Source organism: Dromiciops gliroides, chromosome 1 (assembly GCF_019393635.1).
Source record: "Dromiciops gliroides isolate mDroGli1 chromosome 1, mDroGli1.pri, whole genome shotgun sequence".
Taxonomy (NCBI): domain Eukaryota; kingdom Metazoa; phylum Chordata; class Mammalia; order Microbiotheria; family Microbiotheriidae; genus Dromiciops; species Dromiciops gliroides.
This window is the reverse complement of record NC_057861.1, coordinates 533,318,264-533,342,005: the sequence shown is the minus strand read 5'-3', so window position 1 is coordinate 533,342,005 and position 23,742 is coordinate 533,318,264. Positions and strand designations below refer to the sequence as shown.

At 40.1% G+C, this 23,742-nt stretch overlaps 1 protein-coding gene across 1 annotated transcript in view; it reads left to right on the top strand.

Moving 5' to 3' along the window:
• Positions 1-23,742, top strand: part of LOC122735029 (kinesin-like protein KIF19) — a 109,150-nt gene that overhangs the window by 58,728 nt on the left and 26,680 nt on the right. Inside the window, exons 13-14 of the mRNA XM_043976278.1 lie at positions 13,309-13,579; positions 18,597-18,718. Coding sequence (XP_043832213.1) covers positions 13,309-13,579; positions 18,597-18,718 — 393 coding nt within the window. The remainder of the gene's footprint in view (positions 1-13,308; positions 13,580-18,596; positions 18,719-23,742) is intronic.

Genomic DNA, 23,742 nt, shown 5'->3' with positions numbered 1-23,742 from the left:
TTGAATCCAGGTCTTCTGACTTCTTTTGGGGGGGGGGCAGGGCAATGAGGGTTAAGTGACTTGTCCAGGGTCACACAGCTATTAAGTGTCAAGTGTCTGAGGCTGGATTTGAACTCAGGTCCTCCTGAATCCAGGACCAGTGTTTTATCCACTGCGCCACATAGCTGCCCTCAATGAGCATTTATTAAGCACCTACTATGTATCCCAAAGTAACTATGTATCCCAAAGTAAGACCCCCTAGGTCTTCTGACTTCTGAGTGGATATACTTTTTACTGTACCATGAGCTTCTGCTTCCACACTTATTAAATTTTTACACATGCTAGTCAGTGTTAGCCCTCTATCAGGCCAGCGTGGCTTAGCAGGTGGCTTCCCATTGCATGGAGCTTGATTTTATCCCATGAGGCTAGAGACTACAAAAGCATATGACACCTCTTTGCAGCTAAGTAGTTCAGTGGATAGAGCCCTGGACCTGGAGTCAGGAAGATATAAGTCCAAATGCAGTCTCAGGCATTATCTTACCTCAGTATCCTCATCTGTAAAATGGGGATCATAATTAGCACCTACTTCCCAGGATTATTGTAATGATAAAATGAGATTTTTTTCATTCTCAATATTTTATTTCCCCCAATTACATGTAAAAACAATTTTTAACATTCATTTAAAAATTTTTTTGGGTTCCAAATTTTCTCCCTCCCTCTTCTCCCTGAGACAGTAAGCAATTTTAAATAGGTTATACATGTACAGTCATGCAGAGCATATTTCCATGAAATAGTATTTTAAAAGCACTTTGCATATCTCAAAGTGCCATATGAATGCTATTATTAGCTACTTGCAAAATAGAAGAGGTATAGGAATATGGTTGATGAGTTTTTGTTTGTTTGTTTGTTTGGTTTTTGTGTGTGTGTGTTGGTTTTTTTTGCAGGGAAATGAGGGTTGTGACTTGCCCAGGGTCACACAGCTAGTAAGTGTTGTATAATTTAAGATTCTAAATGTGGATTCTAATCTGTTCCCCCAGTTTTGGGGGAAACTGACTAAAATCACTGATAAAATGAGTTTAGGTTTTTAAGGGTTTATTGAAAAATAGAAAGAAAAAGATTGAGAACAGAATTCCAACAGCCTGGCATTCCTATCTTTCCTCAAATTTCCTGTGAAGTCCTCTGCCACCACCACCACCATCAAGTCAGGAACCCCAAAAAAGCGAGAGCTCTCCGTGCAGGCTCTTTCCTCCTTCCTGTCTCCTCCCAGAAAATAGGAGGCTCCTCAAGTTGACTGGCTGGTAGCCTTGATAGACAGCACCCATGAGCAAACGTCATTTCCTGACGCCAAGGAAAAGCCACATGGCCTTGTCCTCTGAGGCATTTTCCTCATGGCGGAGCTTTCCCACAGCAAGTCTCCAGTAGGTGGCATCATTCCAATCATTACAGTGTGAAGTGTCTAAGGCTGGATTTGAACTCAGGTCCTTCTGAATCTAGGGCCGGTGCTTTATCCACTGCACCACCTAGCTGCCCCTGGTTGATGAGTTTTATGGAATTTTTTTCTTCTTCCTCTTTCTCTTATTCTTTAATATAAGGGTTAATTCTCTGAGAGGGGATTGAGAGAGGGACCCACCAGGGAGTATAAAAGCTAAAGCTACCAATAAAAGCTTATTTAAAACAATAAAAGGGACCAGGGAGCAGGGAAGTGCAGATCACTGTGAAACAAACAGCAGCAAGTTATAGATTTGAATGAATAAGTATGAGAGGGTTAGGGAAGTTGGAATTTTCATTTCCATGTGTGGAAGCAGCTGTAGTGTTTGGGGAAGACCTGGTTTCTGTCTCTTAAGGGGAGCTTTTTCTGTGATCCGCTGGGGATATTGGTTGACTCATTCAAAGTAAGTGTCTGTATTCCTCTTGGGATAGAAACATCCAGGGGATAGTACTAGTTGTGACTACCCAAGGTTATAGGAAAAATCATTGTAAGATACCAGAGTACCAGTATCACAACAGAAAATCTGCCACCTCCATTAGTGCCCTGGTAAAATGCTAGGGGATGTAGCTATTATAGGAAGGGTGCCCATGGACTTGACTTCCTGGGCTCATGTGGGCATATGTGCACTGAGGCCTTTCACTACCCTTAGGGCAGTACCTCCAGCAAAGCCTGGGGACCTTTAGATGGTCAGGAGGAAGAACATGTGTACGACATGCCCCCTAACTTCTGAGAACAAACACTGATAGAACCCCAGGGACGAAAGGGACTTCAGATGTTGTTTGGTGCATCCTAGCTATGGGCAAGATAGTCCCACAATATTCCCAGCACATGGTTATCCAGACTCCATCTGAAGACCTCTACTGAAAAGGAAACTCATTATCTCCACAGGCAGCCAGCCCACTTACCTTTTGGACAGCTCTAATGGTTAGAAATATTTTTTTGGGGGGCAGCTAGGTGGCACAGTGGATAAAGCACTGGCTCTGGATTCAGAAGGGCCTGAGTTCAAATCCGGCCTCAGACACTTACTAGCTGTGTGACTCTGGGCAAGTCACTTAACCCTCATTGCCCCACAAAAAAAAAAGAAATTTTTTTTTTATATTGATCTTGACACCTTTGGATTAGAGAAATATTATAAGGACTGTACTGGCCTGTATGGATCAGGTGTCTGACAGATATTCCTGTCATCAGATGCATTATCTCTATGTCCCCGGAGAGAGTTATTGACTGTGTCATCTCAAGACCTATGTTTTAGGCTCCTATAAAGTCTTCTTTTAGCCATCAGAGTTCAGAAAAAGGCTTGGGGGGTGATGTGGGGTGGTGTGTGGTCTTTTGTTTGTTTTTTTGTTTTTGATTTTTTTTTTTTAGTGAGGCAATTGGGGTTAAGTGACTTGCCCAGGGTCACACAGCTAGTAAGTGTTAAGTGTCTGAGGCCGGATTTTAACTCAGGTACTCCTGACTCCAGGGCCAATGCTCTATCCACTGCACCACCTAGCTGCCTGGTATGTGGTCTTTTACCACAGCTTTGTTTTGTGGCATACCAAGAGTCCAAGTCTCCAAAAGTCGGTGGGCAGTGCAAGACCCCTTTTGTAGGAGAAATAGAATCACTGTTCTATATTTAAAGAAGCAGGGGCAACATATGGGAATAGACAGAGGGAGGGCTAGCATCTCTTAGTTCAGGTATTTATCGGCCCCCTAGCTCTTTGTCTGTTCCCTTTTCAAGACCACATTGAAGGGTGCTGCTCAGGTTTACACCAGCCATGATTCCATCATACATTCCATGAATCAATTAGCCATCTTCAATAATGTGTGGTGTCAGTGGGCCAGTACTTCACTTTCCATCAGAGAGACCTCCTCAGAATCCCAAATGGGCTATCAATGGTGACGTTTGTACCTTTTTATGGGAAGATATCTTCAAAAAGCCTTATCCTTGGGGGCAGCTAGATGGCACAGTGGATAGAGCACCGGCCCTGGATTCAGGGGTACCTGAGTTCAAATCCGGCCTCAGACACTTAACACTTACTAGCTGTGTGACCCTGGGCAAGTCACTTAACCCCAATTGCCTCACTTAAAAAAAAAAAAGCCTTATCCTTTAACTTTGTTAGGTTGACCATCCCTTTATTAGGTCATACCCAATCATTTCATCCCTCCCTATCCCTTTCTTCACATATTCTTTTTCTTTCTTTCTTTCTTTTTATTTTTAGTGAGGCAGTTGGGGTTAAGTGACTTGCCCAGGGTCACACAGCTAGTAAGTGTTAAGTGTCTGAGGCTGGATTTGAACTTAGGTACTCCTGACTCCAGGGCCAGTGCTCTATCCACTGCGCCACCTAGCTGCCCCTATCTTCACATATTCTTCATCCTCATTTTGCCCTCCAATCTTTGCACCTACTACATATCCTCTATGCTGTACATCAAGAGAATAAGAGCAGGTCTGTAAGAGTATGGACTATTTAATACAACTTTCCAGAGAGTATTTTAGTCTTAATGCTCTAATGAAGCACCCAACTGAGGTTTTTCTGGTCTCTAAGGCAAAGAAGAGAAGGTTTTCAGAAAGGATTCAGAGGATTTAAAAATAAATGTGAAAGTTGGGGTTATTTGTTATAAAGGATGGGTCTCTGAGAAAGGGATAGGATGGGAAACAGGGAAATGTAGACAGTATAGCGACAAAAGATGTCACTTTTAAAAAATGTCATTCAAAAGAGAAAGCTGATGCTGTTTTCCTTCCATTCTTTGCAGATGTGGGGGATATGGGTATGGAACACTTCATATACTGTCAGAATTAGTTGATGTATGTTGGTTAGTTTTGCTAAACTCTTTAATCCTCTTTTTTCCCCACACTGCGGGGCAGTGAGGGTTAAGTGACTTGCCCAGGGTCACATAGCTAGTAAGTGTCAAGTATCTGAGGCTGGATTTGAACTCAGGTCCTCCTGAATCCAGGGCAGGTGCTTTATCCACTGTGCCACCTAGCTGCCCCTGCTCAATCCTCTTTTTTTTCCCCCACAGCATTTTTTTTTGGGTGAGGCAATTGGGGTTAAGTGACTTGCCCAGGGTCACACAGCTAGTAAGTGTTAAGTGTCTGAGGTCAGATTTGAACTCAGGTCCTCCTGGATCCAGGGCCAGTGCTTTATCCACTCCACCACCTAGCTGCCCCTTCCCCTGCTCAATCCTCTTTTTAAAAATTCTTTCTACTCTCACCTTCTCTCATGTTCTCATTCCCTGTGATATGAGATCTCTCTCCCTTCCCTCATCCTACTGTCTGTTCTCTTATTCCCATCTACCTTCACCATATTCCCAGTCTTGTCTTCCCAATCCCCAAATCTCATTGACATTCTTGCTCCTTCTACCATGTCTTTTGAAACTCCTGGGGCAGCCAAAACAAATAAATAGATAAACATTTAAAAATATAAAAAAACAAAACAAAACAAAACTCCTTCTCCATAATTAACAAACTTCTGATCTTAAACCTCTTCCTCTTCTGCTCCTTCTGCATTTTGGCAGTCCTTGAGACTCCCCCTACTTCTTGGATGATGCTGCATCCCTGAGCATTTTTTCTAGTACTGGGTGCATTTTTCATTCCCTCTGACTTGTTTTCCTTGCTATTTCCAGACTCTTATTCTACCAGCATCACTCAGCAGTCTCTCTTTCAAGGTTCACTGTATCCAAATTTATTATGCAGTTCAGATCCTAATGGCTGTTATCTATTAGCCATTAGGACTCTCTCCCCCTTTTCTTAGGGAGTCCAGTGACTGGCTTTTCCTCTTCTCAACTCTCACTTTCATACAAGGGGACATACATGCTGATGTTTCTTTAAACACCCTAACCTCTCCTTTCTTCAATCTACTTAATTCCCATGGCCTATTCCTTTACTCTCCCTTAGGTACACACAGGGATGGTCTTGCCATTATCTACAAGTATTCTAGATCCATGATCAAGAACTTTGAAATTCCTTTATTTGATCATAAACTATCATTCCATCTCTGCCCATCCCTTACTTCTAAACTTGTTCTTTGTTTTGTTTTGTTTTTTTGGCAGGGCGATGAGGGTTAAGTGACCTGGCCAAGATCACACAGCTAGTTAGTGGCTGAGGCTAGATTTGAACTCAGGTCCTCCTGAATCCAGGGCCGGTGCTTTATCCATTGTGCCACCTAGCTGCTCCCTCTAAATTTGTTCTTAATCATTACCATACCCTCTAATCCCTTATTACTTTCCTAGGCCATCACCTCTGCCTCTCACCCCTGGCTATTGTGATTCCTTCCCAGTCTTGACCCCATAGTGAACCAATTGAGTTCTACACTATCCTCTAATGATCCTTGCACCTTTGTTAAATGGCTGCTCATACCTTGCCAAAACTCAAACCCTAGATTACTCCAACCATCTGCCTGCTCTGCTCCTACTCATCTGCCAGATCCTAGAATTCCTCTTTCTTCTCTCCAGGAAGTTTAGTCCAGTGGCTTCTCCTCCAGCAGATGATTTTTCCTCCAGGAACTTCTTCCTTTTTTTTTTTTTTTTTTGGTTTGTGTTTTGTAGGGCAATGAGGTTTAAGTGACTTGCCCAGGGTCACACAGCTAGTAAGTGTGTCAAGTGTCTGAGACCAGATTTGAACTCGGGTCATCCTGAATCCAAGGTTGGTGCTTTATCCACTGCGCCACCTAGCTGCCCCCTCCAGGAACTTCTTGGTCACTATATCACGCCCACTATGTATCGACTATCTCTGGAGTCAAGAGTTTCCCTTTGGGAGCATTTTGAGAATAGTTCAATTAAAATAGACTGGGCTCCCAACAAATTTATCTTATCAGATCTCAACTGCAGCTCTCACTTCAGCAAGGCAAATTTTTTTCTTCTCTCTAGTTAATATGCCATCCCACATATTCCAGTGACTGTTTCAAGCCTTCTTTCTTCTCTGCAAGCCTTTCATAGCACTCCCTTCCCCTACCTTCTCAACTAAAGACCTCAAATTACACTTTTCCAAGAAAATCAAGACCTTTTGCTGATAGCTTCCTTTTTTCCAATCCTTTTTATCTTATAACCCTTTAATATCATCTTTCATGATTTCCTTCTTTACTCCAGTCTCTGATGAGGCTGCTCATCTCTTCAACAAAGCCAACCCTTCTACATGTACCAGCACAATCTCATCTATTCCTGTCCTTTCCAGAAGATATGTTCCATCATCCCCCCTCGTTAATCTTCAGTCTTTCCCTCTTTCAGCTCCTTCCTTGTTACCTGTAAACACACTTAAGTCTCTCTCATTAAAAAAGAAAGAGAAAAATAACTTTTATTAGATCCTCAGGTCTCTGATAGTTATCATGCTGTATCTCTCAGCCAAACTCCTTGAAAAAGTTATTATATTTGATTTCTCCTCTTACTCTCACTTCTTAACTTTCTGCAGTCTGGCTTCCCAGCTTCATCAACTCACTGAAATGGTTTTCTCCAAAGTTATCAATGATTTCCTAATTGCCAAGGAGGGATGAGGAATGAAGCAATTGCTAAATTTAATGGCAGTGTTTTTTGCAAAGGGGGCATCCTCATCCCTCTTAATCTTATTGACCACTTTCTGCTACTGAATTTTCTTTCTTCTCTAGATTTTCATGAATTGCTTTCTCTTGGTTCTCTTACCTATCAATTATTTTCAGCTTTTTTTTTTGTTATTTTATCATCCATGTCATTCCCTCTAACTGTGAGTATGCTTCAAGCCTATGCCCTAGGCCTTCTTCTCTTATCTCTACATGCTCTAGCTCCTCAGCTCCCATATGTTTAATTACTATTTCAATGCAGATAACTTCTAGACCTATATATAGTCATTGTCTCTCTCCTGAGCTCTAGTCTTGTATTACCAGCCACCAATGGACATTTAGAACTAAATATCTCAAAGGCCTCATTTCTAAAATATATCAGGAACTAAATCAAACTTATAAGAATCCAAGTCATTTCCCAATTGAGAAATGGTCAAAGGATATGAACAGGCAGTTTTCTGATGAAGAAGTCAAAGCTATCTATTGCCATATGAAAAAATGCTCTAAATCACTATTGATTAGAGAGATGCAGATTAAAACAACTCTGAGGTACCACCTGACACCAATCAGATTGGCTAATATGATAAAAAAGGAAAATAATAAATGTTGGAGAAGCTGTGGAAAAATTGGAACACTAATGCATTGTTGGTGGAGCTGTGAACTGATCCAACCATTCTGGAGAGCAGTAAGGGCTATAAAGCTGTGCATACCCTTCGACCCAGTTATTAGGTCTTTTTCCCAAAGAGATCATAAAAAGGGAAAAGGACCCACATGTACAAAAATATTTATAGCTGCTCTTTTTGTGGTGGCAAGGAATTGGAAATTGAGGGGTTGCCCATCAATTGGGGAATGGCTGAACAAGTTGTAGTATATGAATGTAATGGAATACTATTGTGCTATAAGAAACAATGAGCAGTTCAGAGAAACCTGGAACGACTTGCACGAACTGATGATGAGTGAGATGAGCAGAACCATTGTACACAGTATCAACAACATTATGGGGGCAGCTAGGTGGTGCAGTGGATAGAGCACTGGCCCTGGATTCAGGAGGACCTGAGTTCAAATCCGACATCGGACCCTTGACACTTACTAGCTGTGTGACCCTGGGCAAGTCACTTAACCCCAATTGCCTCCCCCACCCAGAAAGCAACAACATTATGTGTGGATCAACTGTGATAGACTTGATTCTTCTCAGCAATACAATGGTCCAAGATAGTTCCAAAGGACTCATGATGGAAAAAGTTCTCCAAATCCAGAAAAAAAGAACTGTGGAATCTAGATGCAGATCAAACCATACTATTTCTAGTATTTTTTTGTTGTTGTTGTGGTTTTTCTTTTTTGAGGTTTTACCTTTTTGCTCTGATTCTTTTTTCACAGCATGACTAATGCAGAAGTATGTTTAATGTGATTGTACATATAAAACCTATATCAGATTACTTGCTGTCTTGGGAAGGGGTGAGGGAGGGGAGGGAGGGAGAAAAATTAGAAACTAGAAATCTTATAGAAACAAATGTTGAAAGCGATCTCTAAATGTAACTGGAAAATAATAAAATATTTATATGAAAAAAAAAAAGAATTAAATATCTCAAAGACCTCTTCGGTTTACCATATCCAAAACAGAACTCATCCTGTTCTCCCCCAAACCCACCTCTTTCTCCAACTTTGCTATTACTTTCTTTTTTCCAAATTATTTATTCATTCATTTATATATTCATTCATCCATCCATCCATTTATTTATCTATTCATTTATCTATTTATTTATTCATCTATCTATCATCTCTCTCTCTCTATTGGGGCAACGAGGGTTAAGTGACTTGCCCAGGGTCACACAGCTAGTAAGTGTCAAGTGTCTGAAGTTGGATTTGAACTCAGGTCCTCCTGAATCCAGGGCTGGTGCTTTATCAACTGCTCCACCTAGCTGTTGCTATTACTTTCAAGGGCATTGCTATCTTTTAGTCACTTAGGTTCTCAAATTTGGCATCATCCTTGACTCCTCACTCTCTTTCATTTCATGAAGACTTAGTTACCAAAATTATTGTTGTTAGTTCCTTAATATCTCTCCTATCCTTCCCTTTCTTTCCACCCACACAGACACCATTGTGGTTCAAACCAACATCACCCCTTACTTGGACTATTGCGATAGCTTTCCTCCTGTCCCCAAGCCTAGCCCTACCTAATTCATCCTCCACAGAGCCACCCAAGCAATTTTCCTAAGCCACAGGTCCAAATATGTTACCTTCTTAATCAATAAACTCCAGTGGCTGCCGGTCACTTCTAAGGCCGAATATAAACCTCTTATTTTGGCTTTGAAAGCTTTTCACAACTTGACCACCTCCTATCTCTGCAGTCTCCTTACTCGTTTCTCTTCCACATATTTTATGATCCAGCCATACTTCTTGTTCCTCCCACATGATGCTCCACCTTCCATTTCCAAGTCTTTGTACTAGCTGTCTCCCAGTCCTGCAATGTCCTTACCTTTTGGAGTCTCTGGCTTTCTTCAAGACTCAAGTCAAGTGTTATTTTCCATAGGAGACTTTTCCTGGCTCCTTGTACATGCAAGTACCTTTCCATACAAGGTTACGCTGAGTCTGTTTTGTACTGGCCTTGTGTAAATATTTTTTGTGTTTGTATTGGCCTTGTGTAAAATACATATATTTTATTTCTCTTTATAGAATGCAAGCTTCTTGAGGGCAGGAACTATTTTATTTTTGTTTTTGCTTTCAGTACTTAGTATTGCTCCTAGCACATGGTAAGTGTTCAAGTAATGTTTCTTGATTGGTTGGATAGGGAAAGGGTAGAGATACATTCAAAAATAAAGGTGATATAAAATAAAAATGTGTAAATAAAAACTACAAATAAAAGGAAGAAACTTGGTATTATGCTGAAAACTTTTTTTTTTTAGGAGAATTTAGTAAGAATTTCTGAGCCTGTTGCTGGATATTGACTTCTTTTTCAGGTTACCAAAAAGAACATGATCTACTCATATCTTTTAGTTCAGTCCAGCAGCTGGAACAAAGCATAGCTTTCAATAATCTCTGTATGCCCCTTTTTGCAAAGAACGTATTCCTCCTCCACCTATTTCCCTGGGAAGATGAGCCATTTCTCTGGTCGTTGTTATCATTTAACTGTTGGTGCAGCTTTCGAGAATTACCAAGCCAACAATTTACAGAGGAAAAAAAAAGCAAAAGTGAAGCAAGATGATACTTGAGTCTGCTCATTAAAGTGCTTACAGGGGTGTTTTTAGGAAAGAGAAAAAAGTTTTTGGCAACTTCCCATTGTTAAAATGAGCAGCTTTTATCTCACATAGCAGCTATATGGATGAGCCAAAAATGCCTTGCAAAGTATTATATTCAACTTCAAAGATTTGCAGGTCACAGATTTGTTTTAGCACAAAAGCTCTCCCAGTATCTTAGTTTTATTTAATAAGAAGATGGCATTTATATAGTACTTTAAGGTTTGTGAAGCACTTTACAAATAGGAATCTCATTTTATCTTCACAACATCCCTAGGAGGTAGGGGATGTTATTATTCCCATTTTCCAGATGAAGAAATTGAGGCAGACAGAAGTGAAATGATTTGCCCAGGGTCACATAGCTAATAAGTGTCAGAGGGGAGCAGCTAGGTGGTGCAGTAGATAGAGCACTGACCCTGGAATCAAGAGGACCTGAGTTCCACTTTTACCTCACACACTTAAGAGCTGTGTGACCCTGGGCAAGTCACTTAACCCCAATTGCCTTAAGCATCCAGGGCCATCTCCAGTCATCCTGATGCGCATATTGCCACTGGACCCAAATGGCTCTGGAGAAGAGAGTGAGGTTGGGGACCTTACATAGCCCTTCCTCACTTAAATCCAATTCAGTGCAAATCATGACATCACCCTGGTGTCATGGTCCTTTTCAAGAACTAAGGACAAACAACAGCAACAAGTGTCTGAGGCTGGATTTGAACTCAGGTCTTCCTGGTTCCAGGCCTAGCACTCTGCCACCTAGTGACTCCCAATCAATAGGCAATGGACCAGTTGTATGTGTGTTGGAGGAAGGAGAAGGGTGTCTGGGAATTATTTCAAGGGGTCTGTGAGTTTATATGTAAATCAATACATAAACAAACCTTTTCTGAATTGAACACACAAAATGCTCATGTATATGACTATTTTTCAAATTTAGGTAAATGCTTTGAGAGTCATAAAATATAAATTTATTTAAAACTTAAAGTCATGACAACTTTTCTTATTGTGTATTTTCTTCAATCATAGGATCATGATATCAAAGATATATTTTATTTCTGATTACATTTTATGGGTTTTTTTTAAGTAATGAAATCCATTCTCTCTCCCTACCACTCTACCCTCATTGGAAAAAGAAAGAAAAACAAAATTCTTGCCACAAATCTGCAACATTAAGCAAAACAAATTCCTTCACTGGCCTTGTCCATATATACATATGCACACACATATACATACATGCACATGTATACACACATGTACACATACATATATGTATGCAGTGTGTATACATGTAAGTCTGCACATATGTATGTGTATATTTATGTATATATGTGTATATGTAGATATATGTATATGTCTCAATCTGCTCTGTCCCAGCAGTTAGTGATTTTGTGGGAACACTTTAGATATATGGGTCAATCAAAATAGATTTAGAGATGGAAAGAGCCTTAAAGACCATCAAATCCAGCCTTTTTATTTTTGCAGAGGAAGAAACTAAGGTATAGACAGGTTAAGTGACTTGTTCAGGGTCACACAGGTAGTAAGTGTCTGAGGTAGGATTTGAACTCAGGTCTTACTGACTCCAAGTCCTGTTTCCTAGCCACTATACCAACTCTTCTGCCTCTCAGAATATTATTAATCAGTAACCAAATTGAGCTGCTGTGAAGGCTTATCACTATACTAGTTAAAAACAACTTAGCATCAATGGATGCTACTAGTAAAACTATTATGGGGAGGGGGGAAGGACAGTCTGTGAAATTATTTGACATAAAAAGGGGTGCTCATACCTGAAAAGGTTGGCAACTGCTGTTGTAGCTTATACATCAAGATCTAGTTTCTCTGATTTTTAAGCAGCCCAGATAACAAGTTTATATTGTTACTGCCACTGTTCTTTTTTGCTATACCTGTAATTTTATTGGTATGAAGCACTCCAGGTCTTTTTGCTCTAGAAATACTAATCAAAACCTGTTCTGCAATTTATTGCCCCAGAACAGTTTCTTTCTTTTTTATTTATTATTATTTTTAAAAATCTTATTTTTTAAATCATAAAAGTACTTCATTATTTTCCAGTTACATGTAAAAATAGTTTTCAACATTTGTTTTCATAAGATTTTTAGTTCCAAATTTTTCTCCCCTCCTTGCTTTCCTCCCCCCTCCCCAAGACAGAAAGCAGTCCAATATAGGCCATGTATGCATAATCACATTGAACACATTTCTGCATTAGTCATGTTCTGGATGTGGAGAACATTTTCTATCATGAGTTCTTTGGAATTGTCTTGGGTCATTGCAGTGCTGAGAAGAGCCAAGTCTATCACAGTTGATCATCACACAATATTGCTGTTACTGTGTACAGTGTTCTCCTGGTTTTGCTCACTTCACTCAGCATCAGTCTACCTAAGTCTTTCCAGATTCCCAGAGCAGTTTCTTAACCTTTTAGTATGTCTTGGACTTCTTTGGCAATGTGTTGAAGCCTATGGATCCCTTCTCAGAATAATGTTTTTAAATAATTGAAGAAAATGCTAAATTTCAGTCCAAATTCAGTGAAAAAAATTTTTTTCCCTGAGTTTACAAACCCTGTCAAATCCATCCACTGATCTAGGCTAAGAGCTCTTGTCTCTCTTAGTACACAGAGATTAGCTGACTTGCCAAGAGTCATGCAGCTAGCGTGTGTCAGAGGGGGACCTCGACCCAGCTGTCCCTGACTCTGTTTTTGTTTTTGCAGGGCAATGAGGTTTAAGAGACTTGCCCAGGGTCACACAGCTAGTAAGTGTCAAGTGTCTGAGGCCGGATTTGAACTCAGATCCTCCTGAATCCAGGACCAGTGCTTTATCCATTGTGCCACCTAGCTGCCCCCTCTCCCTGACTCTGAAACCACCTCTTTCTACTCCTGCCACCCTCACACCCTACCTCTCATTGAGGAAATAACAAAATATATTAAATATAAAAAATACCATAATAACAGATGATGCATATAAGTATGAACACATTTGAGCTTCCCAACCAGATATCTGAATCAAAGTTGTGGATGCAAATCAATCCAATTTACCCAAACAATGCTCTCAGACTTGCTGTGATTCATCTCCCTCCAAACTCTTGCTTTCCTCCATAGGCTGGGCTGGAGCAACGCTTAGCCAATGCCAAGAAGAAAGCGTCCCAGATGGAGAAATTGTTACCCAAACAAATAATTAACAAGGACCAGAGGGAGGTGCTGAGGCTTCTCTGTAAAGCTCATGAGCTGGAGGTGGAGAACACAGAGCTCCAGGCAAACAACTTGTACCAGAAGAACCTTTTGTGCCAGAAGGATTTTGTGATCCAGCGGTACCATCAGCACAGGCTTCTCTGTGAGGAAATCATCCAGCAGCAGCGGGAGCTGATCAAGGGTAAAGCTCAGACCCGTTTAACAAAGAGCCAGCTTTTAAAGTCAGTTAAATACTTTGGCTTTCACTGTGCACATTGGAAGGGTGTTATCAGCTCGGGCAGCCTCCATGCGAGTCACATTCTGAGTATTTCCCTTTCTTCACATTTTAGTCTTCAGTTGCTTGGGCTGGGCATTTTTTTTTTCCTGTGTCTTAATCCTTCCATTAGTGACCTAACATCAGTGGCCATGACAACCATTTGGAAAAGATGCAGCAAACCAAGGTTAATGACTTCATTCCGAGAAAATACTTTGGGGAAAGCAAGAGATGGCGCTGTCTGGGAGGGTGAAGGGCAAGGAAGGAAAACTTTCACCATATTTCCCCTCAAAATCATAAATCAATGATGCAAAAGTACATTTTCAAACTTTATGAGGAATGTAAACTGATTACTTAAGAGCTCTGAATTAAGTCCTTTCCCTTTTGTGCACTCTCCATCCATCCAATAATTCCGTGAAAATTTATTAATTATTATATATTTATTAATATATAAATTATATAAGTTACAAGACAGCCCCTGTATCAGACATTGTAGACACAAAGACAAAATGAAAAAAAAAAACAGGCTCTACCATCCAGGTGCTTACATCTGATTTGCCCTCTGTTTTAGTAAAGGGTCATCTTTTATTGAATGGTAGGGCCAACTCTAGGCAAACTTCTTTTTCAAAAAAAATATTATGAATGTTTTTATACCCCCTTCTTTCCTGAATATATCCCTCTTCTATTCCCAGTCCATTGAGCTATCCCCCCCTTTTGCCGGGGCAATGAGGGTTAAGTAATTGTCCAGTGTAACACAGCTAGTGAGTGTCAAGTGTTTGAGGTCACATTTGAACTCAGGTCCTCCTGAATCCAGGGCTGGTGCTTTTATCTACTGGGCCACCTAGCTGACCCCTGAGCTATCCCTTTAAACAGAAAATAAAAATGAAAAACAAAGCAGTAGAGCAAATCTAACCAACATATGAGCATGACACCCACAGCCTCTCACTTCTTCAAAGAAGGGAGAGAGAAGTATTTTTCTCATGTCTTCCTCAGGCAAATTCGTTCTTTGGTGCCGCTGATTATAACTTTCTGCATCTCATTTCTAACTTTGGTAATGTTTTTCTCTCCCTGCCTTCTCCCCACACGCTGAATACCTTCTTCTTCCACTATTATAGAATTGTAGAATCTTAGAGTTGGTATAGACCTTAGAGGTCATCTGGAAATGGCTTTACAGTACTACACTGATGGAGAGTCATCTGTGTGTTTAATACTTCATGCAATGAGGAGCTAATTATAGCTTTGTTAAGAGAGCTCATTCTATTTTCAGGTAGTTGTTTTTTTCAGTATTTTTAAAATTGAATTTTGTTTGAATCAATCATGAAGATCTATCTTCTATCCTTCCACCTCCTCCCCACCTCAAATTTAGAAAGACAATATAACATTATTATAATATATTATATAATATGAAATCACTTTGTAATTATAAGGTGCTATATAAAATACAAGATATGATTATTGGGTTAGTTTCAAATGAAGCTAAATGAAAGGACTTTATCTCTGTTAAATTTCATTTTCTGGATGACAGTGGTTACTTGATTATATATGTAAGATCTTTCAAATTAGGAATATGCGAGTTCAAATCCAACCTCAGACACGTAATGACTTTGTGACCCTGGACAAGTCGCTTAACTTTTGTCTGCCTCAGTTTCCTTATCTGTAAAATGGAGATAAAAATAGTGCCTGCCTCCCAGGATTGTTGTAAAAATAAAATGAGATCATATTCATAAAATTCTTTGCAGAATTTAAAGCACTATGTAAATTTATTATTATTATCATTTCAGTACTCTGGGATACAATTTTTCTGAGCTGTATAACTTTAAAGCAACTAGATACTTCTCTATTGTCTGCTCAGTTTTCTTGGACTTCAATTTCCTCTTTCCAACATTTGTCCTTCTCTCTGAATATTATTGTGCTCACTAGAAAAGAGTTCAATTCAACAAAATAGGAATTGAGCTGTTCTGTTTTCTTTTGTTCATCTGTTAATATATCATCTTCTCCTAGCAGTAGGCTCATATCTTCCTTGTCCTTTTTGCTTCAAGTATGACTTTTTAAAAGCCTGCTTTTAGAGAAGAATCTGGTAAAGATATAAATGCACAATACCCCAAAGTCTTAGTGCAATAGATACCCTGTATAAATGTTCTACTATACCCTCTTCTTCAGGCTTCTTTTTGTTCAGCTGTGGACAACGTTTTGTGACCCCACTTGGGGTTATCTTGACAAAGATACTGGAGTGGTTTGCCATTTCTTTCTCCAGATCATTTTACAGATGAGGAAACTGAGGCAAACATTGTGAAGTGACTTGCCCAGGGTCATGCAGTTAGGAAGTGCCTGAGGCCAGATTTGAATTCAGGTCCTTCCTGACGCAAGGCCCAGCACTCCATCCACTGTACCACCTACCATACCTTCAATTCCTTTAAACTATTCTTCATAGCATGGACATGAAGCCTTCACCATTTTCAATGCTCTCCTCTGCATACTCTCTAGCTTATCGGTGTCATTTCTAACACAGAGTGCTTAGAACCAACAACAAAGAGCCAGGGCAAAGAACAGTGGGTCCTATTATGCCCTGTTCCTGGAAACTGAGCTTCTCTTAAGTAGTCTTAGATTGACAATATTTTCGTTTGAATGTTCTAGAAGTGATGTCAAATTCATATAGAAGGGAATCCCTGTGGACTGGATATTGACTTAGAAAACCACAAATTAACATTAACAATGTTTTACTGTATTTTTATTAATTTTGTTAAACACTTTCCAATTAAGTTTTTTTTTTTTTGAGGCAATTGGGGTTAAGTGACTTGCCCAGGGTCACACAGCTAGTAAGTGTTAAGTGTCTGAGGCCAGATTTGAACTCAGGTCCTTCTGAATCCAGGGCTGGTGCTCTATCCACTGTGCCACCTAGCTGCCCCGCCCCCCCCAATTAAATTTTTTTGTTTGTTTGTTTGTTTTTTTTAGTGAGGCAATTGGGGTTAAGTGACTTGCCCAGGGTCACACAGCTAGTAAGTGTTAAGTGTCTGAGGCTGGATTTGAACTCAGGTACTCCTGACTCCAGGGCCGGTGCTTTATCCACTGCGCCACCTAGCTGCCCCCCAATTAAGTTTTAATCTGCTTCAGGCAGCACCAGTAAGTGCTACAGACTGCTGGCCCTCTGTGAGTTTGATTCCTCTGAAGTCAAAGGAAAAGGGGGAAAAAACATTAAATTTTCAGGCATCATCCACTGAGTGAGCAAGGTCATTTTGGACAGAAGCCTACCTCAGACCCCTGAAGTTACAACCTGCATGATCATGTGTTTTGACTGTAGTGAAAAAACATCTCTAACTTTTGGCCGACTGCATCACTTTCTCACCTAGTCTAACCCTGCCCCCCCCCTCCCCCCAAGTTTCCTCTTTCCCTCCTCTTCCTCCCTCATGCACTACTTTTCCCTAAGGCAGTAATTTAAAAATTTTTATGCAATGATGGCCACACACCACCACCACTTGATTAAAAAAAAAATCTATGGGAATAATCTTCTTAGCTCATATTTTATTATAACCAAGAATTTATCTATCTATCTATCAATCAATTTATTTATTTATTGGTGAGGCAATTAGGGTTAAGTGACTTGCCCAGGGCCACACAGCTAGTTAAGTGTTAAGTGTCTGAGGCCGCATTTGAACTCAGGTCCTCTTGAATCCAGGGCCTATCCACTGCACCACCTAGCTGCCCCCAACCAAGAATTTATTACAATATTTATAACAACACACAAACAAGTTTTCAAATTTGTCCCCCTATTTGTGTACACTATATCAAATAATTTCTGGGTTGCATTTATTTTTTTGGAGTGAATTCAGCAAGTTTAGTACAGTGGATAGAACACCAGGCCTGGAGTCAAGAAGACTCATCTTCCGAAGTTCACATTTGGCTTTAGACACTTAGTAACTGTGTGACCCTGGTCAAGTCACTTAATCCTGCTTGCCTCAGTTTCCTCATTTGTAAAATGAGATGCAGAAGGAAGTGACAAACTGCTCCAGTATCTTTGCCAAGAAAACCCCAAATAGAGTCATGAAGAGTTGGAGGTGAATGAAAACAGCCCGTTTAGTCTAAGTTTAGTAAGTTAGCAACACCTATAACATGAGTGAATTAATCTTAGGTGACCTCTAAGGTCCCTTCCAAATCTAGATCTGTGGACTTTTGAACAATCAATAAGCCTCTATTAAGTGTCTAATTTGTGCTAGGCACTATGGGTACAAATACAAAGAACAAAACTGCCTACTCTCAATGAACTTACATTCCATCTGGAGATCCTGTGCCTTTGATGTGAACTTTGTTTTCATTTTTTAAGATGGATGTATTTGTGCTGAGTTGTACTCAAATTTATTCAATAATGTTGGCCATTGCTTCATACTTCCCTCATCCCCATTCCAGAATCCCAGTCCTTTCCAGGCAGGGGGATGCTCTGCAGTTTGGAGAACTGCTTTAATGAGAAAACAACTGCTTATGAGAACTGTGCCTGAAGACTGTGTTTATCCCATAACTCACAAGATAAATTCATAGGCATAATGTTTATGAAGTGACCTTGTTGTGATAGTGGCCAGGTACAGCTTTGTTTAAGGCTACAGGATGATCAACTTTTAGGGAGAGGTCTCTGGGTATAGAAATTGGGGCACAGTAACCCACAGTCTTTTGTCTCCATTTGTCTGTGTGTTGCCATTACTTAACAGAGTCCTGCTTTGCCAAATTTGGTTGAAATTTTTGAAGTTCTATAATGGTGCAGATGTGGGCATACTCCGTTTGATCTTGGGATCTCAGTAGACTTTTGAACAAGTTCCATGAAAAGACCCGCCCTCTGTCCTCACATCGCTTATAATCTTTTTAGGGAGGAACAACTATAGCATGGATACCTCACTTGATTTTTTTTTCTTTTTTATCTTTTATTGGAACATCTTTACTTTTCTGGGATGTGATATAGGTAACTGGATTCCTGTACCAGAGCCACTGGAAAAGAGATATCGACTTTATTCTCAAGAATTAGAGGAGGGGACCCTAAATCGTCTACTTCTGCTCCACTCAGTGATGTTTAACTCCCTCAGGGTAAGACTGGTTTACCTTGTTTATCTGACTCACTCTCGTTTTAGAAATGTCTAGGGCAACAGATGTTCATATCTCTGGGAGTTCAGAGCAGGGAGAGCTTGGCCTGAGCTGGAGAGGTTGGAGAACACTTTGCGGAGGAAGGAGAACTAGAGAGAGGGGTCATGCTCAGGTAGGGGTTGTCATATCCTTCCTGGACAAGGTAAGCTCTTTGAGGACAGAGATGATCATATCTTTCTTTATGACCCCAGTGCTAAGCAGAGCTGCTTGAACACAGTAGGGGCTCAACAAACGAGTGTAAAACTAAATTGGGAGGCAGCGTGGTAAGTGGCAGTGAAAAGGGCAGTGTTGATCTTGGAGTCATGGGACCTCAGTTCAAATTCCAGCTCTTTCACTTACTACCTTTGTGACTCTGGACAAGTCTTTTCACCTCTCTGGGTCTTACGTGCCTCATCTGTAAAATGAGGGGTTTGGACAAGATGACTTCTAAAGGCTCTTCCAACTTTAGAACTAACCTCTGAGGTCCCTTCCAAGGAGCACAGTGAGAAGTTTGTTGGACTTAGAGTCAGAGGGCTTGGGTTCAAATTATGCCTCTGATGTTTACTACCTAGGGCAAGTCACCTAACTTCCCTTGGTCTCAGTTTCATAATCTGGAAACTGTGAGGTTGAACTTTGACTCTCTCAGATATCCTATAGCTCTTTCTGATGATTTTACAAGCTGGGTTCTTTATAGTGGTTGGACTTTCTTTTGGTACAGAGAAAAGTGAGGAAATAGCACGAATAAAAGCTCAGAAGTAGGACTGGGCCCAGTGTCTTTGGGAACTATAATGAGACCAGCATGATTGGGGACTACTGGGAATTTCCCAGTCTAATAAATTAGTTAATCAATAAGCCCCAAATGGCCCAAAGTCTTATAAGCCTTTTAATTAAGAGTTTGTCCTGGGGCAGCTAGGTGGCACAGTGGATAGAGCACTGGCCCTGGATTCAGGAGGACCTGAGTTCTAATCCGACCTCAGACACTTAACACTTACTGGCTGTGTGACCCTGGGCAAGTCACTTAACCCCAATTGCCTCACTAAAAAAAAAAAAAAAAGTTTGTCCTTGCATTGTGATGAGATTAAAGGAAAATTCCTTAATACCTAATTTACTCTGCTTATTGATTGATATCAATTAAGGTTTCTGTGCCTTCTGTGATTTCATTAATAGGAATGTCTGTGGAAACATTCAGTCTTACAACTATACAATGAATAAGGGAGTGAAATATAAGGTAATTGGGGGAGGAAGGACACTAACCATTAAGAGAATCAGGAAATTCTTCATGTAGAGATAGTGTGGTGATTGAGCTTTTGTTTTTTTTCTTTTTTTTTAGCAAGTCAACAAATGTTCATTTATTTATTTTTATTATTCCCTTTTATCTTATTATTATTATTATTATTTTGGTAAGGCAATTGGGGTTAAGTGACTTGCCCAGGGTCACACAGCTAGTAATTGTTAAGTGTCTGAGGCTGGATTTGAACTCAGGTCCTTCTGAATCCAGGGCCGGTTCTCTATCCACTGCACCACCTAGCTGCCCCTATCTTCTTCTTCTTCTTCTTCTTCTGTTTTTTTTTTTTTTTTTTTGTGGGGCAATGAGGGTTAAGTGAATTTCCCAGGGTCACACAGCTGGTAAGTGTCAAGTATCTGAGGTCGGATTTGAACTCAGGTCCTCCTGAATCCAGGGCTGGTACTTTATCCACTGAGCCATCTAGCTGCCCCTATCTTATTATTTTTAATAATAACAAACATATTTATTTAAAGTTTTGAGTTCCAAATTCTATCCCTCTTTCCCTCTTTCTCCTCCCCCCTCCCGGAGGTGGTAAGCAATCAGATATGAGTTATACATGTGCTATTATGTAAAACATTTCCATATTAGTCATTTTGTACAAGAAAACTTGAATAAAAGAAAAAAATGAAAGAAAGTGAAAAAAAGCATGTTTCAGTCTGTGTTCAATCAATATCAGTTCTTTCTCTGGGGGTGGATAGTATGCTTCCTCACTGTTCCTTTGGGATTGTCTTGGATCATTGTATTGCTGAAAATAGTTAAGTCTTCACAGTTCTTCATCTAACAATATTGCTGTCACTGTGCACAATGGTTCTGCTCACTTCTCTATACATCATTTCATATAAGACTTTCCAAGCTTTGAAATCATTCTGCTTGTCATTTCTTATAGCACAATAATACTCCATCATCATCATATACCACAGCTTGTTTAGCCATTCCCCATTTGATGGGCATCCCTTTGATTTCCAATTCTTAGCCACCACAAAAAGAACTGTCGAGCTTTGTTTGAAGGAAGACAGGGACTCTAAAAGGTGGAGGCCAGGAAGGAGTAGACATCAGGCATGGGAGATGGCCAATGGAAAGGCACAGAAATAGGAGATGGAATGATAGGTGTGAAAAAAGAAAAAGAGGCCAGTTTAGTTGGCCCATAGAGTGCAGGGCATAGTATAAAAGAAGTCTAAAAGATAGTCCGGGGCCAGGTTGTAAGAGGAATGTAGATATCTGACTCCTCTCAATTTTGTTGTTCTTATAGACTATACCACTTACCTTGTTTTGGGGGGGGTGAGGCAATTGGGGTCACACAGCTAGTAAGTGTCAAGTGTCTGAGGTCAGATTTTAACTCAGGTCCTCCTGAATCCAGGGCTGGTGCTCTATCTACTGCGCCACCTAACTGTCTGTATACTACTCACTTTATAATAGATTATACATATATTGTTAAGTGACATAGCTCATGTTATTATTTAACCCTTATGCTGTCATTAAACTTTTTTTTTATTTTTAGTGAGGCAATTGGGGTTAAGTGACTTGCCTAGGGTCACACAGCTAGTAAGTGTTAAGTGTCTGAGGCTGGATTTGAACCCATGTACTCCTGACTCCAGGGCCAGTACTCTATCCACTGCGCCACCTAGCTGCCCCTGTCATTAAACTTTTTTTTTTTTTTTTTTTTAGTGAGGCAGTTGGGGTTAAGTGACTTGCCCAGGGTCACACAGCTAGTAAGTGTTAAGTGTCTGAGGCCGGATTTGAACCCAGGTACTCCTGACTCCAGGGCCGGTGTTCTATCCACTGTGCCACCTAGCTGCCCCTTTTTAAATTTTTTTTTTCATCATTAAACTTTTAAAGTATTTCTATTGATCTCCACCTAGACTGACCCTCAACTAACACCTTGCAGCAAGGTGTTGTAATGTCTTAAATTTCTTTGTTTCACTTACAGTATCTAGTACATTAATAAGGTTGGATAGAATTGTTGATTCTATCCAATTTTAGTGATTGGAAGGCACCTCGAGGATCTGGTAGCCCAATCCCATAATTTTAACATACAAGGAAACTAAGTCTCAGAGAAGGGAAGTGACCTGCCCAAAGTTGGACAACCAATAGTGGTGGAGCTGGCAATAGAACCCAGTTCTTCTGACTCCTACTTTGGTGATCTTTCTATTGCACCAAGATAGGGATGGTGGATCAAAATATGAAGATTCTTGGATTCCTGGAGCATCAGATTAACAAGGAAGGGTAGCTATAAAGTCGGATGACAAAGTCAGATTCCAAAAAATCTCAACGGGCCAGAATTATGGGTCAGACATAACAGAATGTAATTTAATAGAGATAAACTCAAGTCCTACACTTGGGTAAAACAAATCAGATTCACAAATTCAAGATGGAACAGATCTGGAAATTTTAGCGAACTATTTGTTGGACTACAAAGTCAATTCCACTTAGCAGCTGAAAAAGCTGATAAAGTTTTAGAACTCTTTAAAAGAAGCCTAGCATCCAAAGCACAAAAGATGATGATTTTGCTGTGCCATGCCTTGTCCACATCCAGAGCACCATGTTCAGTTCCAGATACCACATTTCAAGAAGGACGTTGACAATTTGGAGTGAATCCAGGGAAGGGCAACCGAGATTGGGAGCAGCCTCAAGGCCATACCATATGAAGATCACTGGAAGAAATTGAGAATATTTAATTTAAAAAGAAGACTTAGGGGTGGGTGGAGGGACATGATATCTATCTTCAAAGTTTTGAAGAGTGCTCTGGTGGGAGAGGAGTGAGACTTGTGCCTGGTTTTAGGGGGCAAAAGGAAGAATGGAGGGAAGTTGCAGAGAGGCAGGTTACAGTATGATGTAAGGAAAAACTTCACAATTCATCCTGTTCAAAAGTGAATTAGTATAGAGATATATAGATATATCCTATATCAGATTACCTGCTGTCTAGGGGAGGGGGGAGGGAGGGGAGGGAGGGAGAAAAATCTGAAATTGTAAAGCATGTATAAACAAAAGTTGAGAACTATCTTTACATGTAACGGAAAAAATAAAATACCTCATACATTAAAAAAAATTTTTTTAAAAATTAAAAAAAAAAGTGAATTAGGAGGGGGCAACTAGGTGGCTCAGTGGATAGAGCACTAGCCCTGGAGTCAGGAAGATCTGAGTTCAAATTCAGCCTCAGACAATTACTAACTATGTGACCCTGGGTAGGTCACTTGACCCAGATTGCCTCAAAAAAAAAAAGTGGATTAGGTAGAGAGAGTGGGTTCCTCTTCATTGAAGTTTTCAAGTGAAAGCTTGGTGACCACTTGTTGGGGATATATTAAAGGGGATTCATGTTCTGGGCTGAATATGATTTCCTTTGTGAAGAGTGGTTTACCTGCTACTGTGGTTCTCTGTAAATGACAGTAGAATTTAATTGCCCAAGTAAATTGTCTAGTAGTGATTTGCTTCTCAATTTTGACCAAATAGGTAACTCTTGAGTTTCCTCTGAGGTAGTTTTCTTTCTCCTTAAGCCATGGGTTTACAAGGACTTTGTGCTTTAATGGGTTTGAGGAATTCTTGAACTTCTCTGGAAAGTTTGTTTCTGGAAAAAAACAACACTAACAGATTGATCTTTGGTCTTTGATGGTAAAGAAGACTAATAGCTTCTATTAAAGAAAACATTTTAATACTATATTATTCATTTTAGATATAAGCTGGCTAGAAATAATAAAAATTTAAAATA